At 34.8% G+C, this 14,796-nt stretch overlaps 1 protein-coding gene across 1 annotated transcript in view; it reads left to right on the forward strand.

Moving 5' to 3' along the window:
• LOC110464312 (secretin receptor-like) overlaps window positions 1-14,796 on the forward strand; it is a 73,368-nt gene that overhangs the window by 46,393 nt on the left and 12,179 nt on the right. Inside the window, exons 3-5 of the mRNA XM_021519461.1 lie at window positions 8,870-8,980; window positions 10,366-10,502; window positions 14,093-14,187. Coding sequence (XP_021375136.1) covers window positions 8,870-8,980; window positions 10,366-10,502; window positions 14,093-14,187 — 343 coding nt within the window. The remainder of the gene's footprint in view (window positions 1-8,869; window positions 8,981-10,365; window positions 10,503-14,092; window positions 14,188-14,796) is intronic.

The raw sequence follows: 14,796 nt of genomic DNA on the forward strand, positions 1-14,796 counted from the left end.
TATATATATATATATATATATATATATATACATTGTTAATTGTCTATTTAATAATAGACCAAAGAATCTCCTAGACGGGATGAAAGTACTAAAGACTCGTTGTTTAGAATTTTTCTTTTTACAATTGATACATTGTATATATATATAAGAATTAAAGTAAACAGGTGATTTTGTTGTTTGAATGGTTCAGCATTTCAAATAATATTCGTATTGGCATGAAAGGAATTTTGATTGCATATAGTAATCATATGCATGCAACTCTTGCAGTGGAGTTACACAAATTCTTTAATTCTAAATCAACTTCCGCTGACATAAGTTCTCATCAATACGCATCACCTTGCGCGTATCTAATAGTATGACACATTTACACAAGTTTGTATCATGCAACAATATCAATATGTAGTGCGAGTCTGAGTTACATCTGGTCCATACACAAGATTTTGTAATATTTTGACAGATTGAAGTCTGGTGCAGGCCCGCACTAGACATTAATCTGTTAAAATGTCTAAAGCCTTGCGTTGAGTACAGAGGAATGTCGGTCTACGTATACTGTGATACGCTTTACAGTACCACCCAGACGCTTTTTAACCAGTAATTAAGTTGATACCTTCATAAAAAATACATTTAAATCTCATTTTCTTTTTTAGTTTGAAGAACTTCAGTAATATATTGAAATGTGGAATTGATTGATTTTATCCAGATACCATGACTGTCAGCCCACACTTACTCTGAAACTATTTTGTGTTATTTCAGCACTTATATTTTTAATTTCTTCTAGCCCCCTAAAACCATATTTTTTTACACTTCTAAAATTTAAGAATTAATGTTAGTCTTTGACATTTGAAAAAAAATGTTGACCCTTCTCAAAATTTGATAGTTCGATATTGCCGAAAATCACGGGGAACCCATCTTTAAATTTGGAAACAAAAAACAGTGAGGAGGTACATATGGCTAAATAAACTATATAGCTTACGTATACAAATGATACATACAAATAAATAGATTGTGAATGTGTATATCTGTACTGGCATATCTTTATTTTTTTACGTATTTCTTAATAAACAGACAGTTTGAAAAAAAAGAAATCGCTGCCTTCCGGTTTATGCAATGTTTATTGTGACAGATTGGGTGTGTTATGTATGTATCTAGTGAAGGTTCATCGTATCGTAGTTGTCAGATGCCAATTCCTTGTTTCTTCTTCTCTTCCACCTCGCTGGACGATGGGACGCAGATGCTACAATGTGTAGCACCAACAGTAGCTATTTCTCATTTCCTGTCCAAATCTTAAAATATATAAACCTGTGTAAATGATCATATCGATAAAACATGTGATAAACGATATTTTTATCTAATTATTTATACATTTCACTGCATTTTCGTACCTTGCATTAAATATAAATAAGACACACAAGCGTCATGAAGTTTATTATTCCTCAGTGAAATGACCCCATTGATCGTGTAACACATTAATGCCAGTCTGACTTGTCAACATCTTTACAAGACTACGTAAGCAAAGGTCAATCTATTCACGTATCTATATAATTAACATAATACGGTTTAAACTAATGCCATGCTAACATTTGTAAACAACAAATCTGAATTAAACGGAGTCAAAGAAAACACCTGTCAACGACAAACATACATAAGCTGTAAAACGAGGTCACATAAACACTTGTAAACAACCAACCTAAGCTTGTAGAACAGGGTCACAGAAACACTTGTAAACAACAAACCTACTTTAGATGTAGAGCAGGGTCACAGAAACACTTGCAAACAACATACATACATAAGCTGTAAAACAGGGTCACAGAAACACTTGTAAACAACAAACCTACTTTAGATGTAGAGCAGGGTCACAGAAACACTTGCAAACAACATACATACACAAGCTGTAAAACGGGGTCACATCAACACTTGTAAACAACCAACCTACTTTAGCTGTAGAGCAGGGTCACAGAAACACTTGCAAACAACATATATACATTAGATGTAAAACAGGGTCACAGCAATACTTGTAAAGAACAGGGTCTCAGATAAACCTTATCAACTGAAGAATAAGGTCACAAAAAACTCTTGCATTCAATAAGTACACATTAGCTATGGAACAGGGTCGCAAAAACACTTATATACAATAGACAGAATCACTTGCACTTATAATGAGATTATATAAGCGAACACGTTTTTGCTATCTGCTTTACTTAAAATCAAATAAAGGACTGGCTTTAAATTGCCTTATTCAGCACGCTGATTAATGCTTTCGGTAATACGAAAATCTTGAAATGACCTTCTTATTTGCTTCGCGGAGCTCCTTTTTACGTAAGAAAGTGCTGATCTGATGTTGAAGATTTCCCTGTGGACTAGTCACTCTGTCACAAATAAGCTGATCCGGTGGTACTAAAAATCTTCAGAGCCAAAACTATTTGAGCTCTGATCCAATCATATGAATGATTGTTTTATACTTTTAACGAAACTCCTGTACCCATGACAACGTAGTGAAACTAATTCTTTCTGAGAGTGAGATGGCATAGACCTAACCCAATACCTGCAGAAATGCGATATTGTAGTGTGTGAACTAGAATTGAAGATGAATATCATTTTGTTATGGAATGCCCGTTATGCTCTGAAATTAGATCAAATTTTTTGAAAAGGAAATATTACTGTAAACCAAATATGGACAATTTTGTTGAACTTGTTTCTTCAAAAAACAATTTTATTTTTCGAAATTTAGCTATGTTTATTTACAAAGCAATTGAAATTAGACATGGCAATTGTTTAATGTGTAACTCAAATTAATTTCTTGAATCCTGCTCTTCGCATTAATTTTTTGTTAAAGTCTATTGCATCCTGTGTTCAGGTTTACTATTGTGAATAAATATGTTCCCAGTAAATGTATGTTATTTTGCTGCTTTAAAATTCATGTAAATGCCGTCAATATTTGAGAGCAAATATGTATTTATTATTGCCATCATGTCATTGTCGTGTTTAAATGTGTGTATCGCACAAAGGCTTTGTTGCCTATTGCAAATTAAATAAATAAAGACGTACGTTCGTTTATTGAACTTTGTTTTTTTTTCTCTCCAGCTTATCTTAGCATTATAAACTTGTAATAAGACCATCTTCCTGTTGCTATGAAACGCTAAATGCATTCAACAGTATATTTTACATGTACTATGAACAACTTCATTACATTCATACAGTAATAAATACAATACTACATTACTTCCACTGATTTAAGCGACAGTCATAAATGCGAGGTCAGATACTATGCTCTTTTCTTTTTACTTCTTGTCCATCCCAAATCAACATTATTTCAAGGAACGTTTTTTATTTGTCATGTGTTTTAAACCACGGATGCCTGTTAGTGACAGGTAAATCATAACTATCGCCTATTCATTCTTTGCGTATTGCAGAGTTATCTTCTCTTGTGAGCAGGTATTGGTTTGTGTGAGTAAAGTCATCAATTTTTGAGAAAACGATGTAATTTTCTCACACAAACCAATGACGTAACAATCAATACCTGCTCACAAGAGAAGTTAACTCTGCAATACGCAAACACGGAATAACTACGATACAAATTCAGTTCGCCGTTTTATGCTATTTCTACCGGTCTTGTTAATTCTATTGACCGTTCATTGACATAGATGTTACATTGATATGTTACATTAATATGCTACATTAATATGTGACATCAATAGCTTTGCTAGACCCTATTTTTCATATCTTCACATTATGTATCTCCCCATCATGTTTGGTTGAATTTCATAAAAATCACGTAAAACTATGAGACATAACTGTCTCAGAATAACTTCATAATTATGGGATAAGTACATGAATGTAGAAATTACGCAACAGCTGTGTCGTAATTACGAGAAAATTATTGTAATTACGAAATACTGTGATAATACGTAATTATTCGCTACATGTGTCCGTGTTATTATGGTACATGTACACAACATCTGCAAACGTTACCTGTCACTACCCAGCTTCTGTACAGAACAGCCCTGAAATAGTGTTCAGGGATTAATGTCTTTTTATTATTTTGTATCAAGCCAGAATAACGTATTTGTTGTAATAATATAGTTGTTTCCTATAATAACCCCCCAAATTCATCTGTTTTTTGTTTCGTTTTTTTTTCGATTATTTTTTTGGAGTAGAGATGGGGTGGGGTGGGGGTGGGGGCAGTTATGGTATGTTAGTTTAAATTCTGCTGTGTGTAATATTTGTAAGTAAAATAATATTTCGATAGAACCCCCGTCATTCCAGACAGATCGATGCAGGGATTTCGAGATTTATTTCTTACGTATTGACTTATCAATGCGGTCCCTGAACATAACTGATCGGAGGATCGTAATTCTACGATAATGAAGTGTCGTTATAAATGCTGTGTAAAAATACAACAGATGGTGCTGACAGTAAATCGCTTCTCGACTTTCACACATAACTCAGGACTAGCTATCCAGTATCAGTGGTTCGTTGATCAGTGCCAAAGAGTTGTGAATCGATATTAACTTATCAATCGATTCGTAATCTAAGACGCGCTCTGATTTATAATTCTTCTCATTCGCTTCGAGTGATGGTTTAGTTTAGTATTGTTTAACGTCCTATCAACAGCTATGGTCATTTAAGGACGGCGCTTCGAGTGAAGTACGATAAGAATATGTACATTGTATGCATACAAAAATTTTAAATTAAAACTTACTTATTTTGAAAATATATGAAATAAGTTAATTCTGGAAGAGCGCTATTTATAGATGTTAAGGTTTTCCTTGAGTACATTTTGCACGAGGAAAGCGTAGATGCACTGATTTATGATAACGCTAATAAATCGCATGATTCGTTAAACACGTAAAATGTAAGCGTTATATAGGTTCGCTTTCATGATAACGTAATGTAGATTTCAGCATCGTAAATATTAGTTCGCTAATACAATGACGCTTTCATACGTTTTATTAGCGAACGTATTCGACGAATATAGCGGCTACATCTTTGTAATGAGATCAACCTGCCGTCGGCGACAAACTGTTGTCTATTAGAAGGTTGAAGCATTTATATGGAGTGTAAGCAATGTGCTGAACCATATTTTCATATTTTAGGGCCCAAAAACAGCCTAATTGAGCTTGGTTAAAGTTTTTGGGCAAGCTTTTGATTATAGTCACCATCAATAGTATGTGTAACTGTTCGGGGGGAAATAATTTCAATTTCAACTTCCATCTTTACCTGTTGAGTAAATTGTACAATATCGAGACGTTTAATTTCTCGTGAATTGAACGAAGATGTAAACATCAAATACGATACACAATCATGTGTAAATATTTCTAATAAACATACTATCACACGACCTGATGTAGAATCACCATAACTAATTATATACAGGACCTAAAACATTATTTTCAATTTCATATCAGATATATTCAGCTCGTTCCGAAATCATTTTACCGAGACTATAGTACAAGGTAAAATTCAAACTTGTATACTAGATATCAATAACGAACCGTCTTTTACCATCTCCTACGCAGGTTTTTGTCCACAATTATTTAAACAAGCTCGAACCTAATTAGGCTTGACCAATTAATTATTGACCTTTCGTTACCGGCCCCCGCTACTCTATATATATATGTACATGTATGTAGTGCCAGACAGAACACGACCGTCGGGAGACTGTTAAAGGGTATTCTTAATTACATCCAGTACAGTTAGGTCACCCTTGAGAATCTACATTCTGAGATCAACATCATCTATATTTTGTATATAAACTATTAACACAATTATACCAATAACTCCAGAATTTCACAATGGTACATCATAACGCATACAGTTGGTCAAAATACACCATTCCATTACGAATTCGATATAACTTTTTAACTCCTAGTTATAGTTATAGACTTTCAAAACACCTCATTTCTACCCTCAAGTCTTCGTGCTTTGAAACAACTTGATGTAACTGTCAGAACATCGCCTGCATTAGATTTATTTAAAAACGTTATTCCCCCTATACAGCATCAGGCACATGTACATGTTCACTTCACGTGACGTTATTTCTCCTTTTATTACTATTATTTTCTGTTAATTTGTATTTATAACCATCGTTCCAATATTTTTATCCAGTTTCTGTCACATAATTCAATAATGTCCATCTTTGATCTTAATTTTCTACCCGGTTGAGCTGGTGTGACACCGTCCGCTATTTTGACGTACAAAACTCGTCACTCGAAGTTTATTCACGCCGTGTTTACACGAACAACTACGACATGAGATTTTTCTCACTACATTTATTAAGATTTTTAGTATTAATTCACTTGACCTCACGTATTCAATACGAATTGATTACTATAGTTAGCCTTCGGTTACAAGCTAACCGAGGGGAAATGCAATTACAACAACATATTTTATTTATTTATCTTCTGTTTTGTTATGTATTTTTTATTATATGAATACATCATGATTACTATTAAACTCTGTTAAATGCTAATTTCCACTTTCCTGTCTTAATGTAGGGTGGTCGCCCTTAAAATTTGACAAACCTTTTTGCCTACACTATCGTTAATATTTTTTTGCCCAAATATATATCTATGCATACGAGTCAAAACAGCATAGACGTATGCATTGTCTATGACATTTGGATATGCTTGTCTATGACATTTGGAGATGCATTGTCTATGACATTTGGAGATGCATTGTCTATGACATTTGGAGATGCTTGTCTATGACATTTGTAGATGCCTGTTTATGAGATTCAGAGATGCTTGTCTATAAGATTCAGAAATGATTGTTTATGAAATTTGGAGATGCTTGTCTATGACACTTAAAGATGCCTGTATATGAGACCTGGAAACGATTGTCTATGACAAACCAAGTTAACTTTTTAAACTATCACGTTTATATACTCATATAGGTATCTTTATTTATTTATCAGACTTTTTGTATTCACTCAATTTCTTTTACAGATATCTCTGTTAAACTAAATATGTATCTGTTAACTTAAAGATATATCTACTCCAATTCAACATATCTCTATGAAATTAAATAATACCTAAAATATGTTTGCATCCCCAATTTTTTAGGTTTAACAGTCAAGTTGTCCTGTACATTTCTCGAAAGGATGGCTGAGACCATAAACGTCTTGGTCTATATAAAAGAGTCTCGTACAATTAGTATCTGTGATTCACATATCCCCATCTACTTCATTGAATAAAAGGGTTCCCTCAGCTGAAGGTCAATGTGTTCCCTCCATTATCTAAACATGACCACACCTGAAAGTCAAGGTGTTCCCTCCATTATCTAAACATGACTTCACCTGAAGGTCAATGTGTCCCCACCATTATCTAAACATGACTTCATCTGGAGCTCAATGTGTCCCCGCTATTATCTAAACATGACTTCACCTGGATGTCAATGTGTCCCCACCATTATCTAAACATGACCACACCTGAAAGTCAATGTGTCCGCGCTATTATCTAAACGTGACTTCACCTGAAGGACAATGTGTCCCCACCAATATCTAAACATGACAACACCTGAAGGTCAATTTGTCCCCACCATTATCTAAACATGACAGCACCTGGATGTCAATGTGTCCCCGTCATTATCTAAACATGACAACACCTGAAGGTCAATGTGTCCCCGTCATTATCTAAACATGACAACACCTGGATGTCAATGTGTCCCCGTCATTACCTAAACATGACAACACCTGGATGTCAATGTGTCCCCACCATTATCTAAACATGACAACACCTGGATGTCAATGTGTCCGCGCTATTATCTAAACGTGACTTCACCTGAAGGACAATGTGTCCCCACCATTATCTAAACATGACAACCCCTGAAGGTCAATGTTTCCCGTCATTATCTAAATGACGGGAAACATTGACCTTCAGGTGTTGTCATGTTTAGATAATGGTGGGGACAAATTGACATCCAGGTGTTGTCATGTTTAGGTAATGACGGGGACACATTGACATCCAGGTGTTGTCAATGTGTCCCCGTCATTATCTAAACATGACAACACCTGGATGTCAATGTGTCCCCACCATTATCTAAACATGACAACACCTGGTAGTCAATGTGTCCCCACCATTATCTAAACATGACAACACCTGAAGGTCAATGTTTCCCGTCATTATCTAAACGTGACTTCACCCGAAGGTCAATGTGTCCCCACCAATATCTAAACATGACTACACCTGAAGGTCGATGTGTCCCCACCAATATCTAAACATGACTTCACCCGAAAGTCAATGTGTCCCCACCAATATCTAAACATGACTTCACCTGAAGGTCAATGTGTCCCCACCATTATCTGAACATGACTACACGTGAAGGTCAATGTGTGCCTACCATTATCTAAACATGACTACACCTGGAAGTCGATTTATCCCCCTTCTTTATCTAAATATGATCATACCTGCAGGTCAAGCATACATTTCTGTAGTAACCATTAACGTATACTTGTCGTTTGATTTGCGAAACGTAATAAACTATTAAAATGTTCATGTCTTCTTTTTCAAACAGAATCAAACTACAACTATTTTTGTGTCTAATTTAAAAATGTTTTATATTTATTGATTTGATAAAATCTGTCCCTTTCTGCTACGCCTTTCAACGAGCGAGAGAATGAAGGATATTATGACAATGAAGAATAAGTTGATTTACTTTGAATTTTAGTTATTAAACAGACATCAACAGAAATGAAATTAAATATGTGATGTTCCTTCATGGATTTGTTCTGGGTACTTCATTTTCCCCAAACTTAAACCGGCTGTGTGCTTCCATCTGGGCTAACAATTATCCTGGACATAAGATGATTTTTTTTTTTTATTTATAGTTATTGTGAAACAAATAAAAGATAATATTAAATACTTCTTTTCAGGAGTTTACTGTAACCGGACATGGGACGAAATTGCGTGCTGGCCGGATACGGAGCCTGGATCCTATGCCCAGATGCCTTGTCCGCACTATTTTCATGGATTCTATGTTAATAGTACGTAGCATAAGTCGGGTATTACAAATTTAACAGCATCATTAAGGATCAACTTCTAAGGATCAACTTCAATACTATATGACGAAAGAGGATATTGGCCTCAGTTTAGTCTCAATAGGATGGTATATATGTCGCTATGAACAAGATCAAGTTTTAGAAAATTAATATATCATGAAAAGTAACTGTAATAACCAAAAAGTAAAAACATAATTACGGTATTAAACATTTAATATCAAACTATAAAAAAAAATCATTCAAAGTGACGGTGCGCAGTGTACAATATAATGCTCAGCTATAATCAAATAGATAATGCTGTATAGAATTTAAAGTAGACTTCACTAATATCCAGCACAGCCGATGGTGCTTCGAATGCATTTTAGATTTCAACAATAATCAGTTTTTTGAGTTCATGTCGACGGACAGAAATACTGACCAAAGTTCATCTGGTATTTGTACAGATTCAAGTCTTTACAAGTTTGAATTAAAACTGTGTGTGAATCGATTAGATAGGGATAAGATAAATTGTATTTAAAGTCCGTGGGCATTTTAAAAACAAATAACATTCAAGATCATAAATGGATATCTGTAGACAAATACTAGCATAAAAAAACATTGAACTGTTCAGATCATTATTTAAAAATATACTTTGAGAAAAACTGTTAGTCTTTTTAGTTGTTATTCTGCAATGTGTAATTAGGATTTAAACATCCGGACTCTGAAAGTATTTAAACAATTTGAAAGAAATGATGTAAAAAATAATTTGCAATGTGAACGTTGTTTTTAAATTTTACTTTGAGGTGTCCCGGTCTTTAATTGCGCATGGTACTTGGTCATGTCTCGCTAAGGTCAGCCTTAACTGTGTGGATGATATTGACATTGTTAACAATATGCGGCACATCAAAGGCAAACACCTGTCAGACCATGATTTGTTTGTCAGAGGAACGTGCTTATTCTGTGTTTATTCCAAGTCAATGCAGCGCTTTAACACAACAGGTGCACGTGGCACATGCCTCGCTACTTGTCCGACTCGTTAGAGTAAGCGACATATGGAGGTCCTTTATCAACAATGCTAATAAATTGTTTGTTTGATGTTTAGTGCGGTAGTATGGTTAAGAAGACAAATGGGCTTATTTGCGGAGGTTTACAAGAATTACCCTATAATGATAAATTGGTTGTCATAAATAATGCTGATCTATTGTTAGCGCTGCTGTCGTGAATAGAAAATCTAAAGAAATAGAAAAGCCAAATATTAACACATTTTTGAGCTAGATAGTTTTAGATGATGTATCATTGCGAGGCTATATAAATGTACTTAGAATATAAACGTGAAGTGATCAGGTATACCATTTGAAAAATGACTGACTATGTCCATGTTTCCCGTTTAGATGTTGCCACTAAACAGTGCATGCCGGACGGTCGATGGTTTATACACCCTGTTTTCAACCAGACCTGGACGAACTACTCTGCCTGCTTTGACCAGGAAATGCTCACTCCAACTTCCACCGTTCCTGAACTAATCCGGGTACTTACGAAGTGTCACGTGTCAGTGGTCATGCGCTAGTATAGAAACTTGTGAATATTATGATTATAATTATGTAGACTAGATGACACGCCAACTGGGATAATCATTTCAAATATGATGTTTGGTTAGTCTTACGATAGTTGCTATCTGGTTTTTCTTTAAGGAGGCACGGTAGTCCAGTGGTAGGACGCCGGGCTCGTGACCGAAGGGTTGCGGGTTCGAGTCACGGCACGGCAATGTGTTGTATCTCTGAGCAAGATACTTTACTCCGGTCGTTCCAGTCTACTCAGCTGTAAATGAGTACGTGGTTGGGCAGTGCTAGAATTGTTGAATGCTAGCTGTTAGCGCCGAAATGGCAGCTCCGGCTGTATGCTCCCCAGGGAGTTGAGAAATGTATTGGCTGGTTGCAACCACGGATAATAATTTGTGAATCGCTTTGAGACGACCTACGAACTAGGTTGTGACAAAGCGGTATATAAGAATTGGAATTAGAATTATTATTATTCAAATTTGTAAGCGTTGAAAGCAATCTGATATACTTTTGGTTTTATATTGGTTGGTCCAATGTACGCTTGTTTCAAGCAGGAAGTTAACTATCAACCTCGCATTCGAAATTCGACTTTTAAACGTTTACCGTGCGAATGTTTCCAAACCGTTACCATCGCATCGCTTCATAAACGTTTCTAATGTAAATAGTTAAGAGTGTCCAATCAAACAACGACTCGTTCATTGAATTGACCTATGAAATACTGTATTGATGAGCGAATCCTAGCGGTGAAAGTAGAGTGAAGGGCCTCAAAAATCGCAAAATTTGTGCTCCGGTAGGGCTCCGGCGACCAAAATCGGTTAGGTGTGACAGCTCCTAAGGTACATAATCTAGTGAAAGCTGTACGTGTCATTTAAAGTCACGTGCTAGTATTATAATGACGCTAGATCAGGGTAACAGAGTGATATTTCTCATATAAAGTTAGCATACTTCCAAATAATTTGTCTTGTCTACGGGTAGCGGTGATCATTTTGAAAATCTATTCCAGGCAGCTTTTATTCTGATTTCAATATTTTGACATTATACAATGATGTACATTTACACTAATTTGTTAAGCATTTATTCAGACTTTGCAAAAATGAACACTAACTTTTGACAATCATCGAAATAAAATAAAATACAATCCAATTACAATTCAATGGATATTCAGACAAAAATCTGTAACTATGCTTTAAACATGCTTGTCATATTCTTCTATACGTTTCACAATAAAGCAAAGTCACGCCCACTCTAACTAATAGGGCCCCTTACGATACGTTACTACAGTGAAATACATTTATACAGTCAATGCATTCAAGAGAATTTGAGGATTTAGATCGAGCTGTCTTTGATAGTCATATGCCACCTTGTTAATACCTCCGCGTATCTATTTAGCTGAAGTAACCTCCTTTCCTCGACGAATTTGTTTGTAGTGTCAGTTTACATAAACGTTACAGCAAGACACTGCAGTACCCATCCCGAGCTGTCTGCATGGATTGTCAGCATCACCTGATCAGATAACAATAGCTTTCTTTCAATTTAATTCACAAACCGACGTTTGCCCTAATCATATTCTAACCAGTAATGTGAATTTGCATTTCTTTTCTTTTCTTTTTCTTTTTTTATTACATTTTTATTCATTTATTTTTGTTTTTTTGTTTTGTTTTTATGTTTTGCCCAAGGTACTTTTTGTTAATGCATCATTAGCAACATATGAGGAAGTTTTAAATGTCGAGATAGTGATGGGACGCCGTTATCTGTTGTATCGATGACAAAAAATAGGAAGGAATATTACACAAAGTCTGAAATAACTTTCTTTCCGTTCAAACTGAGCAAAACCCCAAAGGCTCCAAAAAAGAGGTTTATATCTTCTAGTGCCGTTTTTGTATGACCAAATTAGAGACTCACTAATTCATTGATACAATCCTTGATTACATGACATTCCTCTTATACGAACAAATTCGTTCAAGTCAGTTGTATTCAATTACCGGAAACCGTGAGCTTGCGACGTAATGACAGCTGCAATCAGATGCTGAAGTGTTTTGTTAATTAGCATTGTGTATATCGAAAACAGGGAGTAGAGAGGGCTACAAAATATTAGGGTTCTAAATCTCCGTCGATCACTAGTAAATCTAAAGAATGCTATTAAGATAATTTATGACGTAAAACAAAGCGTGACGCATCTATTGTTAAAGGTTAACTCGAGACGAAACTTATTTCTTTACGTACAATATATATTATAACCCCAGAACGCCGAAAGTATTAGTTTTCGCCCAGACGAGGTTGGGAATACAAATAAGTTATTGTCATTGTATAATGGAAAAAATTGAAATATCAATTTCGTAAATCTTACAGTAGCGAATTGTCTTTCAGCAGCTGGATAGACTATTAAGGAGACCCTCTAGAGGATCTTAGGGTGCGACAAATGATGTCTCTTACCACAATGGAAATCATCCTGATAGATTGTATAGGCCTTAATTGACTTCAGGCTTATTATTTAGTCTCCAATTTATCGCCCTGTATACGTACTTCATATTAACTTGCCGCCAATGTATATGATATACAGACTGTAGTATACTTTTCAATAGGCAAAATGTATTTTCGTTTTCATTTTTATTATTTTCGGAGTAAAATAATTTGTAAAATAACATCAAGAATTTAAAAAAAAAAAATGTAGTTCAGTATAAGTTTACGATATCACGATTGCACAAGAAGAAATGTTTATAACAATATTTTACCTTGATATTAGAATTCCTGAAATAACTTAATTAATCTATGATTTTAGAAATATAAAATACAGCATTATTTTAACTAATATTGTATAAAAAGAAAATGTATGACGCACATGTCATTATAGAACACTAATTGTTGATTTTGTAAGAAATACATGTACACTGTATATTACAGAATTAATTCATCGTGTATGCAGACCCTTTTTATATTATTATATATATAGTAAGAAATATTGCATTACATTTCTAATTTAAAAGATTGATAATTTCTAATTCGTGATCGTAATAATGTTATATTACATACAGAACGTATGAGAAGAACTTTCGGGTTGTGATCAGAGTCATACGTTTGTTGTTATAACGACTTAGAATTCTAATTTTGTCCTTGTGTGTTATAAATATGTTTTTTTTTTACAACTTTTATGAAACAAATTATTTCCACTTATATTCATCATTCTTGTCAGCCCGGATGTTATAAGTGCATGGGGGTCTTAATGTGGAGGGAAACCGGAGTACCCAAAGATAAACCTTGTGTGTTGATGCTGGATGTTGTAAGTGCATGGGGGTCTTAATGTGGAGGGAAACCGGAGTACGCGAAGATAAACCTTGTGGGTTGATGCTGGATGTTGTAAGTGCATGGGGGTCTTAATGTGGAGGGAAACCGGAGTACCCGAAGATAAACCTTGTGCATTGATGCTGTGATTTCTGTTAGGTATACACTGAATGAATTCGGGGTAATACCTCGGGTTAATACTACAGTTCCAGTATACAGTTTGTACAGTGTTGTAACACCGTCTGTGGTTAATTGTATGGTATAACAATTTGTTTTACAGATTCACATGAAGAACATCCGGGTAATGTACAACATAGGGTACGGAGTCTCTCTCCTGTCTCTGTCCCTGGCTGTCTTCGTCATGGCCTACTTCCGGTAAGTTTAATGACGCGAATGTATATTCAGTTACTTATCACATAGAGCTTATAAAAGTGTACATAAACCGGTGTTTTCCATACTTGACTTTCTCGCAGCGATCATATATATCTATTACAATTTTCTTCTTCTTCTTCACATTGCGAATTGCTACTATATATTAAGTAATGGTAGTGAGTATATATTGTATTCAAATTAACCTGGTAATCACTGCAGACAATAATGGACCCATCCAGATCAATGCATGGTAGAGTTAATTAAAGTTATTTGGGGATGAAAGGGTGAGCGGTTCTTTGTAATTATAACCTTATTAATAATAACAAAATGCATTTTTTCGAAAGTTCTTTCCTTCCTGTTTCGTTATGAACAAGTTGTTTATTGCATGATAAAGCTGCAGTTTTTTTGGAATAACTATTCACTTTAAACTATTTGAAAAAAGTAGGTATTTCTCTCTTCAAAGGTTGGTGCCGACGTAAAGGCATGTACATGTACATGTTCCTAGAAAAGGAAAAACCAGAATAAATTTCCAATTGAAAAAAATACTTTATTTCATTCAAAACAGTTTCATTCGAAATAAATGAAAGAACTTAATTCGACAAATTTGATGAA

This window comes from Mizuhopecten yessoensis, unplaced genomic scaffold, assembly GCF_002113885.1.
Source record: "Mizuhopecten yessoensis strain PY_sf001 unplaced genomic scaffold, ASM211388v2 scaffold10985, whole genome shotgun sequence".
In the NCBI taxonomy this organism is placed as follows: domain Eukaryota; kingdom Metazoa; phylum Mollusca; class Bivalvia; order Pectinida; family Pectinidae; genus Mizuhopecten; species Mizuhopecten yessoensis.